The 17,385-nt window shown below is 45.0% G+C and overlaps 1 protein-coding gene across 1 annotated transcript in view; it reads right to left on the bottom strand.

Moving 5' to 3' along the window:
• HSD17B12 (hydroxysteroid 17-beta dehydrogenase 12) overlaps positions 1-17,385 on the bottom strand; it is a 94,445-nt gene that overhangs the window by 56,421 nt on the left and 20,639 nt on the right. The window contains exon 2 of the mRNA XM_086612823.1: positions 2,967-3,013. Coding sequence (XP_086468949.1) covers positions 2,967-3,013 — 47 coding nt within the window. The remainder of the gene's footprint in view (positions 1-2,966; positions 3,014-17,385) is intronic.

Here is a 17,385-nt window from a genome sequence, read left to right as displayed (position 1 = left end):
CTGAGCAAGGAATAAAGATCTTAATACTGCCAGAGTGGAAACTGTAAAAAAGGCTCTTTGCTTGGTGTCGTGGTTTTAGGCTGATCCAGCAACTAAAACTCACACAGTCTCTCCTTCTCCAGTAAAGTAGAGAGGAGAGAAAAAAAAACAAAGGGACTGAGGGTTGAGACAAGAACAGAGGGAGCACCCACCAACCATGGTCAAACCGATTACTCGAGAGGACAGAAAGAAACAAAATCAGATCTTAAAACCGACACCTTCCCCCCACCCTTCCTTTTCCTCCCGGCTCTACCTCCTCCCCCCAGCAGCACAGGGGCAGGGACTGGGGGATGCAGGTCAGTTCATTCCGTGCTGTTACTGGTGCTTCTTTCTTAAAGGAGAAGGAGTCCTTACACCCTTTTCCCCTGCTCCAATGGATCCCCTACCCACGAGGAAAAATCCACAAACTTCTCCAGCGTGAGTCCAGCCCACTGGAAACAATCCTTCCCCACGGATTGCTCCAGTGTGGGCTTTACCACAGTCTCGGGTACTTAGGGAGCTGTAGCCACTCGCTCCGGCGTGGGTCGTCACACAGACTCCAGATGCCTCTCCGCCTTGTCGTGCACCCCAACACGACCATCCTCAGGCTCAGGCATCTTCTCCCCACGGGCTGCGAGTGGGTCTCTGCTCCACCGAGGCCGTCCTGGTTGCAGGGGGGGCCGCCTGCCATCTCACCACCGGCTGCAGGGGAAACTCGGCTCTGGCACACCTCCTCCCACTCCATCCTCACTGACCTGCTGTCGATGCAGCTGTTTCTCTCAGATCTCAGTCCTCTCCAGGTGAACTCAGCCCAGTGGGCACCCCGGGAGTGGGGTGCCCCCGAGTTCCCCAGCTGGCTCCGCCGCCGCCATTCTCCGTGGGCGGCGCCGGCCCGACGCAGGCAGCTGCCCAGCCGGGAGCCAGGGAGCGGGGGCAGTGCCCTCCTCCCTTCTCTGCTCGATCCTGGGCAAAGCACCTTTTCCGGTCCCTTTGTCCCGACTTAAATAGGGCAATTCGCAGAGGCGCCCTATTGGCTCAACCCCGAGGGGGATGGCAGTCTGATCTGGTGGCCAGAACTAAGCCTAACCCGGTTCCAAAACCGGGGAGGTCACAGGGACCAAAACCCCTCTCCTGCCACCAGAATCACCCCCCCCCCCACATCAAACCATGACACTTGGAAAAGAAGGAAAAGAGCAGAGTGTAATCAGAGAATCCACAAACTCCTAACATTCTTCCATTGCTTACTAGCAACCATGTCAAACTTTCGGAGAGGCGATTCTCAACACGCTGTTAACATTTCTCAAAAACTCCTCAAGGAGAAGGAAGAAATCTGCATGATCATCATCACAGCCACCAGTGCCCAGGCAGCCGTATACCAGTGGCATTTACAGTAACCAGATGGGAATTTCTACTAGAAAGCCAAGCCTTCGCTGGCCGTCTTACAAAGGCATACCAAGAGTTAATCGAAAGATTGAGAAGTCTTTTCAGGTATTCTACATTTCACCCTGCATCACACTTGACTTGATCAAGTATTCTCCATCCATGTAAACTGTCAAAGGGTGGATATGTTTTATTCTAAATAAATAAGAAATTTTTTTAAAAAATAGAACTGGTTTTTATTCTATAGCCCAAGAATGAATATTTGTACCCTCTGGGGTGCTTTTGGGGTGCTCTGGGCCTACAGCAGAGAAGCTGAAACAGTCAAGTGTTTCCCAGCAGGATCTCATACCCGTTTTCCTAATAGGGATTTGTGGTTTTTTTTCCTAATAGGGTCTGCCAGCAGCAGGCATTTGTGTTTGATGGCAGCCTGGTTCTCAGAGACACCAGCAGAACACAAAGCAAGCTGTAGTTTCGCTCACCCGATAACCTACCATACAGATCCTAAAACTAATCTCTCATGATGTGCAGGGAGTGCCTCCCACACCAGAGGTCTTCCACCTGATAGTTCTGTGCCCTGGGCACAATGACCTCCTTCCACTTGCTCTAGGCAGTTCCAATTGAAGCGTTGCATCACTCGCCTCAGTGCCATGTAACTGGGATGTTTGGCACTTACGAGCTGTCAGCTCTATGCCAGAATCAGGCACTGGTGGCATCAGGCTTAATTCCTTTTGTAGGCAACTGTACCTATCTTGACCCAGTAGGACCAAGTGCTACTTTCTGCAAAGCAGAAAAGAATCTGGGGGCTAGGGATGTGGGTGGCAGGGCACAGAGGGATGGAAGGGAAGTCTGAAAGGTGAGGACCACCCATAAAGATGAAGGCTACTTTCCCCGTGGGCTCCAAAGAACAAAAAATTCCAGAGAAAGGGAAATCTCTCACTGCTGATCTTCCCACACAGAGGATACAAAAATGAGTACAGAGAGGCTCACTTTGGTACTGATGCTGGAGCTCAAAGTTATTTGTGCTATAAATTGTTGTAGTCAGCATTATTTGTCATGATGTTCTCTGGGCTTATAGGCTAAATTGCCCCATACTAACAGGTACTTTCTGTCTTAAGCAATACATTCCAGTACCATATTTGGAGCCTACATATCCATCAAGAGCAAAAGTATATAGTAAGAGAGATAGAGGTAAAATCCAGCTTCAGAGACCTCAGGAACTATAGGGAATAATTGGAACATACTGCAGGCAGCTAGACATGCCATTTAGTCAGTGCCTGGAAATACCAAGGGTTGAGAAAGTTAGAATTATTTTAACAACTAAAAAAGTTAAAAATAAAAACTGAAGGACAAGGGCTGAAAACAGAATTCACAGATAAAGGAAAAAAAAAAACAAAAGGGATACAAATTTTGTCTGGTCACCCGAGGGAGGCATGGCAAGAGAGCTTTTTCTCCATAGATATTTATGTGAAGATAAAGTGAGGAGATATGACCTACAACTTGACGGGGTTGAGACAGCAAGACACCTTGCCAAGGATCGAGATACACTTCCAAGTGATAAGAGTTCTCACCTCTTCTGTATAGGCTTTTCCGATCCCATCAGTCGCTCCTGTGATCACTGAAAAAGACAGACAGACAGACATACGTTAGTTGCTTCACAGAAATAACTGCACTGTTATTCATTAGAAGGCCATTAAAGTATGCGTTCCAGCTAAGAGACCCACCAAAGTTTCTGGAATAGGTGTACAACTTATTAAATCTCTTAGGGAACTTGGACTAGCCTCTTTCCATACGTAAGAAAGGAGAGGAAGAGAAGGAATTATGAACCTAACAGTTATTTCAAGAATCACATTCAGCACCCCTTCTCACACCAGTCCTCTGGCTCACTCTGCTTCTTCAGAAGCTTTGCAGACTAAGAGATTTCTAAATCATTAACTAAAAAAAGCTCAGTAATGACTACTAAACCAGCTCTCAACTTACTTTTAAGCACATAGTAAAATTAAAAGTATCTTAAAGCCTCCAAGCATCCAATAAAACAAACGTTTTAGGACATGGGCAATAGGTCTCCGTTAGTGACTACCCAATAGATTTGAGATCCCTGTGACCACTGTGCTTACCAGCAGCAAGTATGAATGACTGATGCAGCCATCAGTTGCAAGCTAAGTTTCTAGAGCTTCAACTTTTTCACCCATGGGTGACTGGGATCTGTGTCAAGCCTCAAGTCTTTCTAGGATTCTTTTCCACATGCTGAGAAGCTCTGAGTGACTCAACACACCATTAGTTTGACAGATTATTCCAGGGCTCTCACCACACCAGTAGTTGATCATCTCAGTTTGCTCACTAAATAGCAATTCCTCCATCCAGAATCTGCTTCTCCAACTACTTTTTAAGCAAGCACCTTCAGCACCGCTTCCTTTTTCCTCTCATCTCTTTCTTCTCATCAAACCCAATGTCTACACCTCAACATCCTTCCTTACTTAGCTCTCCACTCATCCGTCTGTCTCCGCTCTCACTTTCCAAGTGGCTACAGAACATATCAGATTTTTCTTTTAGTCCTCATCTCAGATTAGAACAGCTTGGTTTGTGCTTCTCATTGCTTACCCCTAAATGTAGGCATGCCTCAAATAACTGGGCTGTTTAACATTTTGGAAAACTCAACTGAGAGTGTTGGCTCAACTCTCAGGTCAACTACCCGAGTGACACTGCGCAGCGGACGGAGGTGTTGTCCAGCACTGGGATTCAGCAACGACTTCCCTTCAGGGCACAAGAAGGAGATGTGTTTGCAGATGATGCGATTAGTCACTGCTTGCAGATCACCCATAACAGCTGGCATGCAAACAGCAGCCAGAATATTTCTTTTCCAGTAATAACAGCTAGGAAATGCTGTAACCATTTCAGTTTCTGTGCCTGCCAGCTATAAATTAGAGGATGTAACAACAAGCAACGAAGCCACCAGTGAAGGTCCTATTTGAGCTTGAATGGCCACCCAACAGTGCAACAACAGGCTAAGAATGAAAGATCCTGTCACACCCCTGACCCGAGCAAGATTTACAGATGACCACAGATGAAGGTACACACACACATTTATCTCTTCCCTGGTTTCAAGGTTTATCTGCAAGATGCCATAGCTCCAGTGTGATAAGGATATGGCAGGACTGTACAGTTAGCACACTAACACCTACTGCACACAGAGGATGCTCCGGCTAGTAAATGGAGTTCTAGCTGCTACTGTCAGCCCCAGTGAATTTTACTGGAAAAAAAAACGAGTATCTGTGTCACATCGTTTTGCCACTTCCCATCCAGCCACAATTAGGGAAGTGTGAGTAATAGTTTTGCTACAGAAACAAATACACATATAGAAAGGTCGAGCAAAAGTCCAAACAATGAAAAAAGCAGATCTTGGGGAAGAAATCAAGAACACGCTCTCAGGAGTCCACTTGCCTACAACCAAACTCGTACCAATATTGTTACCCCTTTGCCAGACAGCATTACAGTCCTGCAGGATGGCACCATCCTTTTAGTTCAGGAACTAACAAGCTTCAGTTTCAGCCTTGCTGATCTTGGGTTTCACGTTGTGCATTATCACACAATTCATTATTGCTTCAGCAGAACAATGAAAGAAACAAGAGCACAGTGAAAATCTGTACCAGTACCACTCCCCGTTGGGCTTACAACAGTAGTTGGACATGTTGTAAGTTGATCCAATCTGGAAAATATTCAATTTTGGTAACTCAGTGAAAGGGGTTGTTTCCTTCAGTATAGTTAGTGAGGTACCCTAAAGAATCATGGAATGGTTTGGGTTGGAATGGACCCCAAAGACCATCTAGTTCCAACCCCCCTGCCATGGGCAGGGACACCCTCCACTACACCAGGTTGCTCAAAGCCTCATCCAACCTGGCCTTGAACACTTCCAGGGATGGAAGAACAGCCATTCCCTGTAACTCAGATCGTTTCTCCTCCTTTCAACTCAAAATTCATGGGCTTAATGGTTTTATTCCCAGATAACAAGCTCAGTATTTTAAAATACTGTTTTTCTGACGCTGTGAGTTGTTCAGCTTCTAGCAACTACAGCTGAGAGTGCATGCTCCGTAAGGCAGGGACTCCAAAAAGCTTCTGTAGCACTTCAAAGGCTTAGTAAAGTGCAAGTACAATTTCAGTCAAGGATATTTACCTCATTTATTGACTCCACCGCTTAGGTAAATTGTAATAGAATCAGCTGGAGCATGAGACTTAAGAAGCTGAAGATCAGGGATTTCTAACTGAAGTATAACCAACAGGATGGTTCCTCCCTTTTTAGACTCGACTTCAAATTCAAATAATCTGTAGTCCAGAGGTTAAAGTACCCTCCAGAACAGAAGTTGAGAAATTTAAAAAAAAAAAAATCTGATAAACGATGAAAAATATCACAAAATCCCACCAGAGAAAAAAAAATGTTTGAGCCATCACCTACATAAACAGGCACTTAGCTGATACACATAATTGTTTTGCTTCTGCTGCAGCTGAAGGCATAGACATCCGAATAAAGTACACAGCTAGTTTTTCTTAGCAAGAAAGAAAATCCTCTTCTCACAAGAAGGCACAAACACCATCATTCTATTAGTGGCTCCACTGTCAGAAGGATAACTTTGTCTCCTGCTCTATGCTCCCACATCATCTTGAGGAACAAACACAGTACAAGCACTGCTTTCCAATGTATAACCCAAAAAATACCTTTTTTTCAGGTCAGCCTTCTCTTCTTAAGGCCCTGACCAGTAGCACCCAGTTCAGCTAGGGAGCTGTGGTTGCTGCCTGTTTATAGGAACCTAGGGAGTAGTTTGGTGGGTCAGAAAGGCTGCCTAGACAGATATCTGCCAGAGCACTGAGCAACACTTAGACCCTATGTTGTAAAAGCAAGGAAAAGAGGTGGAGTGAAGGCAATGGATTCGACCAAGGTCACAAAAGTCAAGATTCGGCCAAGTTTTGGACTACCTAAAGTGTATATGCTACGAGGAAGGGCAGAGCAACAAAAAAAGAGTTTTGGTAAGACTTGTACATTAGCCACACACTTATAATTTTCACATTGATTACTTTCATTCCTAGTTTTCACTCCAGAGCCAAGGTTGCAGTTTTAACCACTCCAAAGCTGTGCCAGTTTAACTACATTTTTACTATCAACTTGACGTGCCGAAACTAGCTTAACTCCAAGTGTGGATTAAACTTTTAAATTCTGTTTCTTCTACAGACTCCCTTCCAACAAAAGTTACAGACTGGCAGCAGTTGGCAGAGCTTAAAGAAGGCAAAGCGAGTAGGGTAGGGATAAGTTATTGTCTGTACAAGAAAGCTGCACCAGCTCGTAAGTGTGATTATACACATTTACTCAGTAGTCAGACTAACTGTAGTAGCTTCCCACTTCAGCCATCTGCTGTCTCCAGAAGAGAAGCAAGAAGAATGCCCAGGCAGCTCGTGTGTGAGCCCACCGAATAAAGATTTGCCTGAATGGAAGCTTGCATTGAAGCACTGGCTGATTTTAGGCAAAGAAGTCAACATCCATCTTCCCCTGACTTTTGGGGCTGTAGAGAAACAGGGGAAGAAAAAAAAGGAATAGTATCCAGTAACATGACATAATCTGAAAACAGTTCGCTCTTAATAAATCAATATATACACTCGCACTGGGCTGGAGATGTTCTACCCCAGGCAGTTACCACTGGCCAGAATTCATTCAGCAGCTCTGGATACGAGGTGTTTCACAAAATAATTAGGCTGCATCCAAAACAGATTCATAGAATCATAGAATGGGTTGGGTTGGAAGGGACCTCAAAGATCATCTAGTTCCAAATCCCGTGCTGTGGGCAGGGACACCTGCTACAAGACCTGGTTGCTCAAAGCATCATCCAAGGTAGCCTTGAAGGCTTCCAGGGATGGGGCATTTGCAACTCCCCTGGGCAACCTGTGCCAGTGCCTCACCACCCTCAGAGGGAAGAATTTCTTCCCTAGATCTAATGGAAATCTCCTCTCTTTCAGTTTAAAGCCATTGCCCCTGGTCCTGTCACTACACGCCCTTGTAAAAAGTCCCTCTCCAGCTTTCCTGTAGCCCCTTCAGGTACTGGAAGGCTGCTAGAAGGTCTCCCCGGAGCCTTCTCTTCTCCAGGCTGAAGAATCCCAACTCTCTCAGCCTGTCTCCATAGCAGAGGTGCTCCAGCCCTCAGATCATCTTCGTGGTCCTCCTCTGGACTCGCTCCAACAGCTCCATGTTCTTCTTGTGTTGAGGGCCCTGGAGCTGAACATAGTACTCCAGGTGGGGTCTCAAGAGAGCAGAGTAGAGGGGCAGAATCACCTCCCTTGACCTGCTGGCCACACTTGTTTCGATGCAGCCCAGGATACAGTTCCCACCTCAAGACATGCTTTTTTGAAACGAGCACGTGTATAAGTACAGAGCTGACACATGCAAGACTACAATACCTTTTCTCAATTCTGAAACACCTGCCCAAAGACTCCTGTTCCAACTCACAGACTCCACACAGCCTGGCCCTAGTTGAGTCCAGCACACTGAAAGGAACATCTCTTGCTCTTCTACGTAATGACACTTTGTTGAGTGGGTAAGACTGGCACAATCATTGTTATACTGGGTTACAGATGTATGCATGGGTGTCATCCTCTAGTCTCAGCTTTCATTTTAGTTGTGCATGAGTAGTCTTATATTCCAACTGACCCTATACTCTTCAAAACGGGAAAGCTGGTAAAACACTTAAAAAAAAAAAAATCACCATTCATGCTAGCCACTAGTGTACACCACATAAGTGACTTTGAACCCACTAATGCTTTGGATACAGCCTTAAAATGTAAGCGTACAAAGAGAAACTTCCAATGTGGTATCAAGGTCTCTGAACAAAGAACGCAGCACGGGGCATCCTCTGCTCACATCACTGGAGGAGGTTATGCCATACACAGACTGTAGATCTTTCAACTGCCATCACATATACGCAAGTCATCTGCACAAGAACTCAGCTCAGCAGTTCAATTTTTAATTACAGTGTTATCCTTAACACATCACGCAATCATTTCTGTAAATCACCAAAATCTTCACCTTAGGACAGTATAGTGTCTTTGCCCTAAAGACTTTGCCAGAATTTTCTTTCCTATATGGTGCGAGGATGGAAGAAAAGAAAAAAAAGAAAACCACCAAACCTTTTCAACTCCTGCTTTGAGTCCGCTTATATATATTTGACCTCTTACAATGATCTCTTCAATTTAAGATACTCAGGAATCCACCATAGCTTATACTACCAGACTACGTACTGATAGACGCAACTCACCGATTCTCTAAACCTTAATACCCATGTTTCACATGAGTTTCACAGCCTTTGTCACATATCCAACAGATATGACGCAGTTCCTAAGCACTGGCATCATTTCCTGCCCAGTACCAAACTCAAGGCAACCCTTGACAAACACAGGGCCAAGTTAAATGAACTCAGCAGTCAGTGAGACGTGTGGTCTTGCGCTAAAAAGGGGACAGCTTTCCTGTCCATAAAAAAAAGCCACAGACCAAGCCTATGAGTTGTGTAACCATCCAGTGACTTTAGTCTGGAAGATTAATATGCTCACTGGTACATGAGTTTAGGGGCTAAAAACACAGACTTTTCTCCAGAAGGCTTAGGGGTGAATATGCAAATGCTTCCAATAGCACCTGCATCCCTCAGAAACCCCACAGCCCATGGCAAAACGTGCACAGGATAAGGTACCACCAACGGTGCAGGCAGCTCACACGTTCTTCCTGCTTGGAAGAAGCGACAGCCACTGCCTTCCCAAAGAAGAGGTCACCTAGAAAACATCCACCACCTCCTAAAAGGTCAACTGGATAAACGTTACCTGCTGTTAAAAAGGGGACTACCATGCCACAGTCAGGCAAAAGCAGCACCCAGCAGCCCACGGCAGCCTGTTTTGTCAAGGAACTGACTATTCAAAGCCCAGAAAGAACATTTTTATCCGCTTCTTACGCGGTCAGGACATCTTAAAACGCAAGGGAAGAATGGTGCAGTAAAGCATGAGGCAGGCATGTAGAAATCATCTCGTCTCACGACGGGAGCAAGGACCAGCGTTGACACAGGGAGAGGGAGCAACAGAAGGCATAGAAAATTCTCCTGCAGTTCTGCAGAGCAATCACGCTGAAACAAGATTATAGATTCGTGACTCCCCAATTCAAGGTTAGACTACAGGGAAGACAAAGCTTAAAGAGATCAAGCCTGCCTTCAGACACAAACACACGTTTTCCACAGCAAAACAAGCTTTTGAGATGCCTAATGGTGATAAAGCACGGAATACTTTTATCCATGTTGCTGCTAGCAAACAGCACCAGGCATACTCCTTGCACTGCTTTGACTACCTGCAGAAGGAAGCTAACAGCTATTATGCATGTTCTCTACGAGCTTAATTCATTTCAGCTCAGCCATTTTCCTGTTTTCATTAAGAAAAGTGTGAGTTTTTAGGCAATCTTTCAAAGTACTGCAGATGCCCTCGTGCACGTCATTACCTCGGAAGGAGAACTCAAGCTCCTAACAATGTTATTCCCCCTAGAAAGACATGGGTCCGGCAATTTGGGAATACCTATCCTCTTCCTGCCAAAAAATTCACCTAACAAACAGATCTCCAGGAGGGCAGCTCAGCAACACTTCTGACCCCCTTAGAGGTATTTCAATTTGTTGTCAAAATGGCCACTGCAGAGCTAATGTCTCAGCTACATCCTCCTTCGAGCAGCAGGGACGACCCCGTCATGCAAGACCGAATCCAAAATACGAGCGAGGGTCTGTCGCGACATGGCCCCCATTGACATAAGGAATAAGCAAGGAACCCGGCATGACTTGTTAAAGCAAGACACTCGAGAGAAACTTCCCAGCACAGCTAACCTTAGCCTGGGTTTAAAGCACAACACGAAGACTCGAGATTCTTCTGCTACGAAACACGGAGGCTATATTAAGAACATGACAGCTCCTGGGGAAAACAAAAGTTGGCAAGGGGAGAAAAGACTATCCCTGCTTGGCATCAAGCAGTGCTTCATTTATTACAGATTTATATAAATCACTGGCATTTGACCAATACCAAGCTTCTAGATTATCTCCAGCCAACAAAAGTACTTTAGTCTGTGCTGGTTAAAAATATTCTACTTTTTGTCCTCAGCTTGCTAGGAACGGCTATTTTTAGTAAGAGCCCAATCAACCTTATCAAAATCAAGCATCAAAAATAGACTGGAGAAACACTGGAAGCAAATCCTATTTTTAGCTGCTCTGTCTATCCCTGCCGTTACCCACAAATTCTGACTGCACAGCCCATGCACGAGGACTTAGTTATTCTAGGCAGATCCTCACCGTGACCCTTTTTTTTCCCCCAACACCTGAATGCAGAAAACACTCGATTGATTAAAGATTAATACAGCCGCAAACCGTGACAGCTGCCTTTCGTCTGAGTGCTTTTGGGGAGGGGGGAGAAGATGGGATGACAGCGAGCTTGCATCAGTATTCCTCTTGGGGATCTATTACATGGAAAGAAAATTGCTATTTCAATTCCCTTTTGTTGCTAAAAATAGCAGCCCCAATTGATTCAAGCAAACAGGGCACCGGCTTAGCGATGCCAAATTTAGAAACCACTGAAGTCCCAAAGAGCGAACGCTAACGCAGTCTAACACATGCCAGCTCATATTTAACGAAGAACAAAGAAGATAAGCACGCCGGCTGCAAGTTAATAAGACAGCACTAACTCCTTGCATTTTTATTAAATAAAACCAGAAAACTCGGTGCAAAAATAAGACAAACTTCGCTTCTATTCTCAATTTAACTTGCTGAAATAGGAAGCCTCATCAGAAAGATCACCTGTACCCAAGCTGAAATCCTAGAAATTCTGTATTTTTATTTTTTTTCTTTCATATAAAGGTTTTTTTTCTGCACAAAGGAGCTAACACCTAATGGTCAGGCTTTGAAAAGACAGGCTACGGAAAAAGGTTCAATTCCCAGAACCAAACACTTTACTTGGTAACAGCTTGTGTCTAGGAGCTAGGATTGTGGGTAGAAAAATATTCTATAAATATCACAGCACTGACAAGTTCCCGTTTCATCCAGAACTACAGCAAGAAAGGGTTTTGGGCAGTGCACTCTCAAGATTTTAGACTCGAAAGCTAGAAGCAATCTAGAAATCCCAACAAGAAAGCCGTAAGGAAGAGTTCCTGAAAGTCACGGGCAACACTTATGCAACATCAGTTCCAACTGTCTCCATGTGAGCTCTCCCAATTCCAGGGTGGCCTTCTTTTCCCTGCTCACACTCAAATCTCTGCCATGAGGTTTTTTTCTCCCATTAGTCATGGGCTGTTGTGTTATGGATATGGGAGTCTGGGAGGACAGGGAGAGCTTTGGCATCCCATCTCCTGTGTTCAGAAGTCCCCACCCCGCCCTGTCAACAAATTTAAGATCTTTGCTTCTTTCAAAGCTTTTGATCCATAAAACGTCAAGTGAACCCAAGGCTGTCCTGAACTTAAATTCCAAAATTGCAAGGAACATGTTGAGATCATCTGCTCAAGTCCGTTTAAGTTCAGCAGGCACAAAAGCTACAGTTGCCTCGTGCTCGGTAAGACACGACCCTAGGAGTTACTGCACGGCATTAATATTCAGCAAAAACCAACTCTCATTTGTTCGTCATTGTGAAACGCGTGACAGATGTCGACTGAAAATAAAATAAAAAAAAATAAAGAAAAATAAACTCAAATCAGTGACGTGGCAAGAAAAAACCATCACCTGCAAACAGAAGAGGATAATAAGTGATCTTGGCAAGCTCTGGGCATATTCATTTCAAGGCAAAGCTATGCAAGGTCTCAGAATAATCACGAGCACAGAGAAAAAAAGTGGAGATTGGGATAAAACGCAGCGCTAGATCCATTGTTAATCAAAAGGTGAACTGTGCCAAACTTTTAAACAGTGTGATCAGTTCAGACAAGAATGCTCCAGACCTACAAGGCAAAAGAAAACCACTTTATAGGATGACCATAAGAAACTATGGCTGTGAAGGTGACTGGGACCAGACATAAGAATCTTGGAATATCATCAGGAGCTACCTGAGGAGGCACCTACAACAGTTCAGACCAAAAAACAGGGACTTCATTGGGATAAAAACCAAATTACTAGTTACACTCCTCAGGGACTGATCTCACAAACCCTGTTTGTTACCGGAGACCACCGCGTGAAGAAGGGAACGCTTGGCCAACTTCACAGACAACCCAGCTCCTGAAAAGGATCACAGCGTCACACCGCGAGGAATGAGATGGCTTTATAGACCAGAGTCATAAAAACATAATATTGCCAGATATTACATGGTGACACGGCAGTGCCACCTATCAAGACGTGTGCTTGAGACTAACTTGGCTTAGAGTTGAGGTGACCATTGTAAGCAACAGAAAGAAGGTACCTGGGGGGCTGTGGTTGAATAAAGTGGGACTATAAACTGCCATTTTGATGCAGCTATAAAGACAACTTATATAACCTGATTGCATCCACTGAGGTGCTTCCCATAGTAACATAAAGCAATAATACATTAAGTAATTCAAATGGGAACAGCTGAAAAAAAAAAAGTTGCTAAGATGATTATGAGTTATCTGTTTTGGAAGATGAATTCAACAGGGTCTTGTTTGGTCTTCATAAGCTCATGCAGTGTAACCACCAGAAAAGGAAACACTTGGGTTAATGTGGGGAAAAAAAAAATATAAGTTGGTCACAACTAAGACTGGAAATTAGGATATATCAAAGGAGAAAAAAAAAAAAGTTGTTTCTGGCTCTGAAGGGCACAGTAAGGGTAAGGAACACGACCTGCTGGAGGAGCTCTGAGATGCGAGACAGTAATGCAAGATGGGACAGATGTAACTCTGGAAACAGAACTACCAACCTGCAACAAGAGTCTGTTCCTTACTATCCATTGAATGGATCGGAAGGAAAATGAGAAACAAAATAAGCCTGACTGCAATTTGTTGATTGCTTTTGATACACTCTATTAATTGCATGTTTCTAGGCTTCCTCAGGTTGTAAGAGGGCAGCAAAGACACCCTCCTTTCCACCCTCCCACCAATCTCAACACATAATTTGACTTTCAGGTTGTCTCTGCTCATCTCTTCATGAAAGAGAGACTAGCTGCACCTAGAGATACGAGGGACAAATAACATGAGACACAGTGGTCCTACTAGAATAGAGACTGATTTAAGGAAGAGGATCTGAACTGGGAGGGAGTTCCTTCTGGAACCCCTTATCGTGCTGGCAATAACTCAAATCATCTTACTCGAGCATCTCCAAATTCAAAGTGAGGACATCAGCCTCCAAAAACATTTAGGCATGAAAAGCAGCAACTGCACCCGGTAGCAGCTTTTTAAGATCAGACTACGGGCATGAAGAACAACTGACATCTATCTGGATTGTGCACAGCATCTGACACTGTCCCACATGACATCTTTGTCCCTGAATTAGAGACATGTGGATTTGACAGATGAACCACTAGGTAGATAAGGAATTGGCTGGATGGTCGCACTCAAAGAGTTGTGGTCATGGGCTCGATGTCCAAGTGGAGACCACTGACGAGTGGTGCTCCTCAGGGGTCAGTACTGGGGCCAGTGCTATTTAACATCTTTGTTGGTGACATGGACAGTGGGATCGAGTGCACCCTCAGCAAGTTTGTTGATGACACCAAGTTGTGTGGTGGGGTTGACACGCTGAAGCAAAGGGATGCCATCCAGAGGGACCTTGACAGGCTGGAGAGGTGGGCCTGTGAGAACCTCGTGAAGTTCAACAAGGCCAAGTGCAAGGTCCTGCATACGCAGGGCAATCTCAAGCACAAATAGAGGCTGTGTGGAGAACGGACTGAGAGCAGTCCTGAGGAAGAGGACTTGGAGCGTTGGTTGATAAGCTCAACATGAGCCGGCACTGTGCGCTGGCAGCCCAGAAAGCCAACCGTGTCCTAGGCTGCATCCAAAGCAGCGTGGGCAGCAGGTCGAGGGAGGGGATTCTGCCCCTCTGCTCTGCTCTCTTGAGACCCCACCTGGAATACTGTGTTCAGGTCTGCAGTCCCCAACACAAGAAAGACATGGAGCGGCTGGAGTGGGGCCAGAGGAGACCACGGAGATGATCCGAGGGCTGGAGCACCTCTGCTATGGAGACAGGCTGAGAGAGTTGGGGCTGTTCAGCCCGGAGAAGAGAAGGCTCCAGGGAGATCATAGAGCAGCTTTCTAGTACCTAAAGGGCCTACAAGAAAGCTGGAGAGGGACTTTTTACAAGGGCGTGTAGTGACAGGACAAGGGGCAATGGCTTTAAACTGAAAGAGGGCAGATTTCGATAAGATCTGAGGAAGAAATTTTTCACTCAGAGGGTGGTGAGGCACTTGAACAGGTTGCCCAGAGAAGTTGTAGATGCCCCATCCCTGGAAGTGTTCAAGGCCAGCTTGGATGAGGCTTTAAGCAACCAGGTCTTGTGGCAAGTGACCCTACCCATGGCAGGGGGGCTGGAACTAGATGATCTTTGAGGTCCCTTCCAACCCAAACCATTCTATGATATTACACAATTTTTTGCTGTACATGTCAAGAGACCCCAGAAACACAGTGCTACATACAACCTTTTCTCTACGCCTTTGAAATAGTGGTTGACCTTTCACAGTTTTACAAATAGGACCTGAACTATTTATAATTATACAAAACACAGTCTTGAAGCCAACTTTAAATGATGGTTTGGGCACATTTCAAGCACAACGCATCATTCAGTACAGACATGGCACATTCCACCACATCAGGTCATTAGAGGAAAAAAAACCACATAACTTAATAAAAACATCCTGTCATCATTCACCTGTTCCCTACATTTGCACATATCCAGTTATCTATACTGGAAGTGAGGGGAGAAAAAAAAACAACATAATTTTGACAAAGTCTCTTATAGTGTAACAGTTTTATCACAAGAATAGAAGCTCAGAGCAGAGATCCAGCTAACCCAAGATCTCTGGCCCTGGTCAGTAATAGGTACTGAGGGGAGAATTTAAGAAGCAGTCAAGTACCAAGTATCACATCGTGATACCTCCCCAGGATACTCTTCCTATCTCCATCTTGCAGCTCCGCAATTTGATGGAATACAGATGGTGATTTTGGACAAATTCACCAAAGAAAAAGCCATCAAGATATTTTACAGTAATTTTTAATCCATGTAAATCTTTAGCATCTGACACAGACTGTAATAGGAAGCTACACAGCTGAACTACACCCTGCATGGGACAGTATCATCTCCTGCTCTTTTTGAAACTCATCTGCTAGTTTGGGATTTGGTGTTTTCTCCACCATCTCCTGATCACAGTAAGCAGTGACACTGATCGCCTTGCTTAATTTCTCTCTGTCCTTTAAACTGAAGCTGTGGATTTTCAAGTTATTTTACGTGTTTATTAAACAGGTAAATCTAAGGGATAAAAAAAAATTTCTAAGATTAGACATTCAGGCAACTCTTTGATGGGAGCCTCTATCAGAATCTCTTTGGACTACATGTTTGCAGATAGCAAATGAATTCAAAAATTAAGTACATTTAAAATGCCAAAATGATCTAAATATATTCCACCTATTAGAAAAATCATGCACCTTCCCTATCTCCAGAATTAAAATCTTCATTTGGAACGCAAGTTACAGAGTAGAATTTCAGTGCGTCAACAATACACCAAAAATAGGCAAACTGGGAAGCACAGCAAGACTAAGAAAACCAACACCGTAGGAGCCAGTTTTCTTCTTAACCTCCAGCTCCAGTGAACCCCGAGCCACAGAACTGCTTGGACATTTCTTCACCACTCTCATCAGCACCCTGCCCAACATAACAAACATTTGCAGCATCTGAGTCTGCAACAAGTATCTTTGTGCCTGAGATAAAATGTTCTCCGGGAAAGGCAGGTAGATGGTCTCTGAGAAGACAGAGAACTACAGATACCCCCACGGGCACATTCTCACCGTAACGCAGCCTGTCAGCTTTCAGCTGATGAGCCCATCCAGACCCAAGTTATCTCCCACAGAACCTCTGGGTACTTCCATACAGAATCATAGAATGGTTTGGGTTGGAAGGGACCTCAAAGATCATCTAGTTCCAACCCCCCTGCCATGGGCAGGGACACCCTCCACTACGCAGGTTGCTCAAAGCCTCATCCAACCTGGCCTTGAACACTTCCAGGGATGGGGCATCTACAACTCCTCTGGGCAACCTGTGCCAGTGCCTCACCACCCTCAGAGGGAAGAATTTCTTCCTTATATCTAATGGAAATCTCCCCTCTTCATTGACAAGTCATTGACCCTTGTCCTATCACTACACACCCTTGGAAAAAGTCCCTCTCCAGCTTTCCTGTGGGCCCCCTTTAAGTACTGGAAGGCTGCTAGAAGGTCTCCCCAGCACCTTCTCTTCTCCAGGCTGAAGAATCCCAACTCTCTCAGCCTGTCTCCATAGCAGAGGTGCTCCAGCCCTCAGATCATCTTTGTGGCCTCCTCTGGACCCACTCCAGCAGCTCCATGTCCTTCTTGTGTTGGGGACTCCAGAGCTGAACGCAGTATTCCAGGTGGAGAGCTGAGGAACGCCTTCGACTCACTCATTCATCCAACACCGCTCCCGAGCAGCAAACCTCCTTGCAGCACAGTCCCTAGGAAGGACAGCTAAGAGCCAACACAGTCCCAGTATCTTTGATAAACTACCATTTAATTATGCACACTTAGGGAGGTTACTACTTGAGTCACACCACATGGTCAGTATATTATATTTCCATACACAAAAGGTGCACAATTGTACCTGAGAACCCTCCTTCGGAAGGTCTCAATCTACAGTGCCTCTCCAAATAAGATCAAAATCCAACTTGTTTTTCCCCCCCTTAAAGAAGGCTTAACACATGTGTATATACAGTCTGTTGAATATACACAACCTCCACTTCTAACCCAAAAAGTATCAGTAACCAACCATCCTAATCATTTATTGCTCTTACTCCCAA

The sequence above is a fragment of the Tauraco erythrolophus genome, chromosome 6 (assembly GCF_009769465.1).
Source record: "Tauraco erythrolophus isolate bTauEry1 chromosome 6, bTauEry1.pri, whole genome shotgun sequence".
Classification (NCBI taxonomy): Eukaryota; Metazoa; Chordata; class Aves; order Musophagiformes; family Musophagidae; genus Tauraco; species Tauraco erythrolophus.
This window is presented reverse-complemented; position numbering and strand designations above follow the sequence as displayed.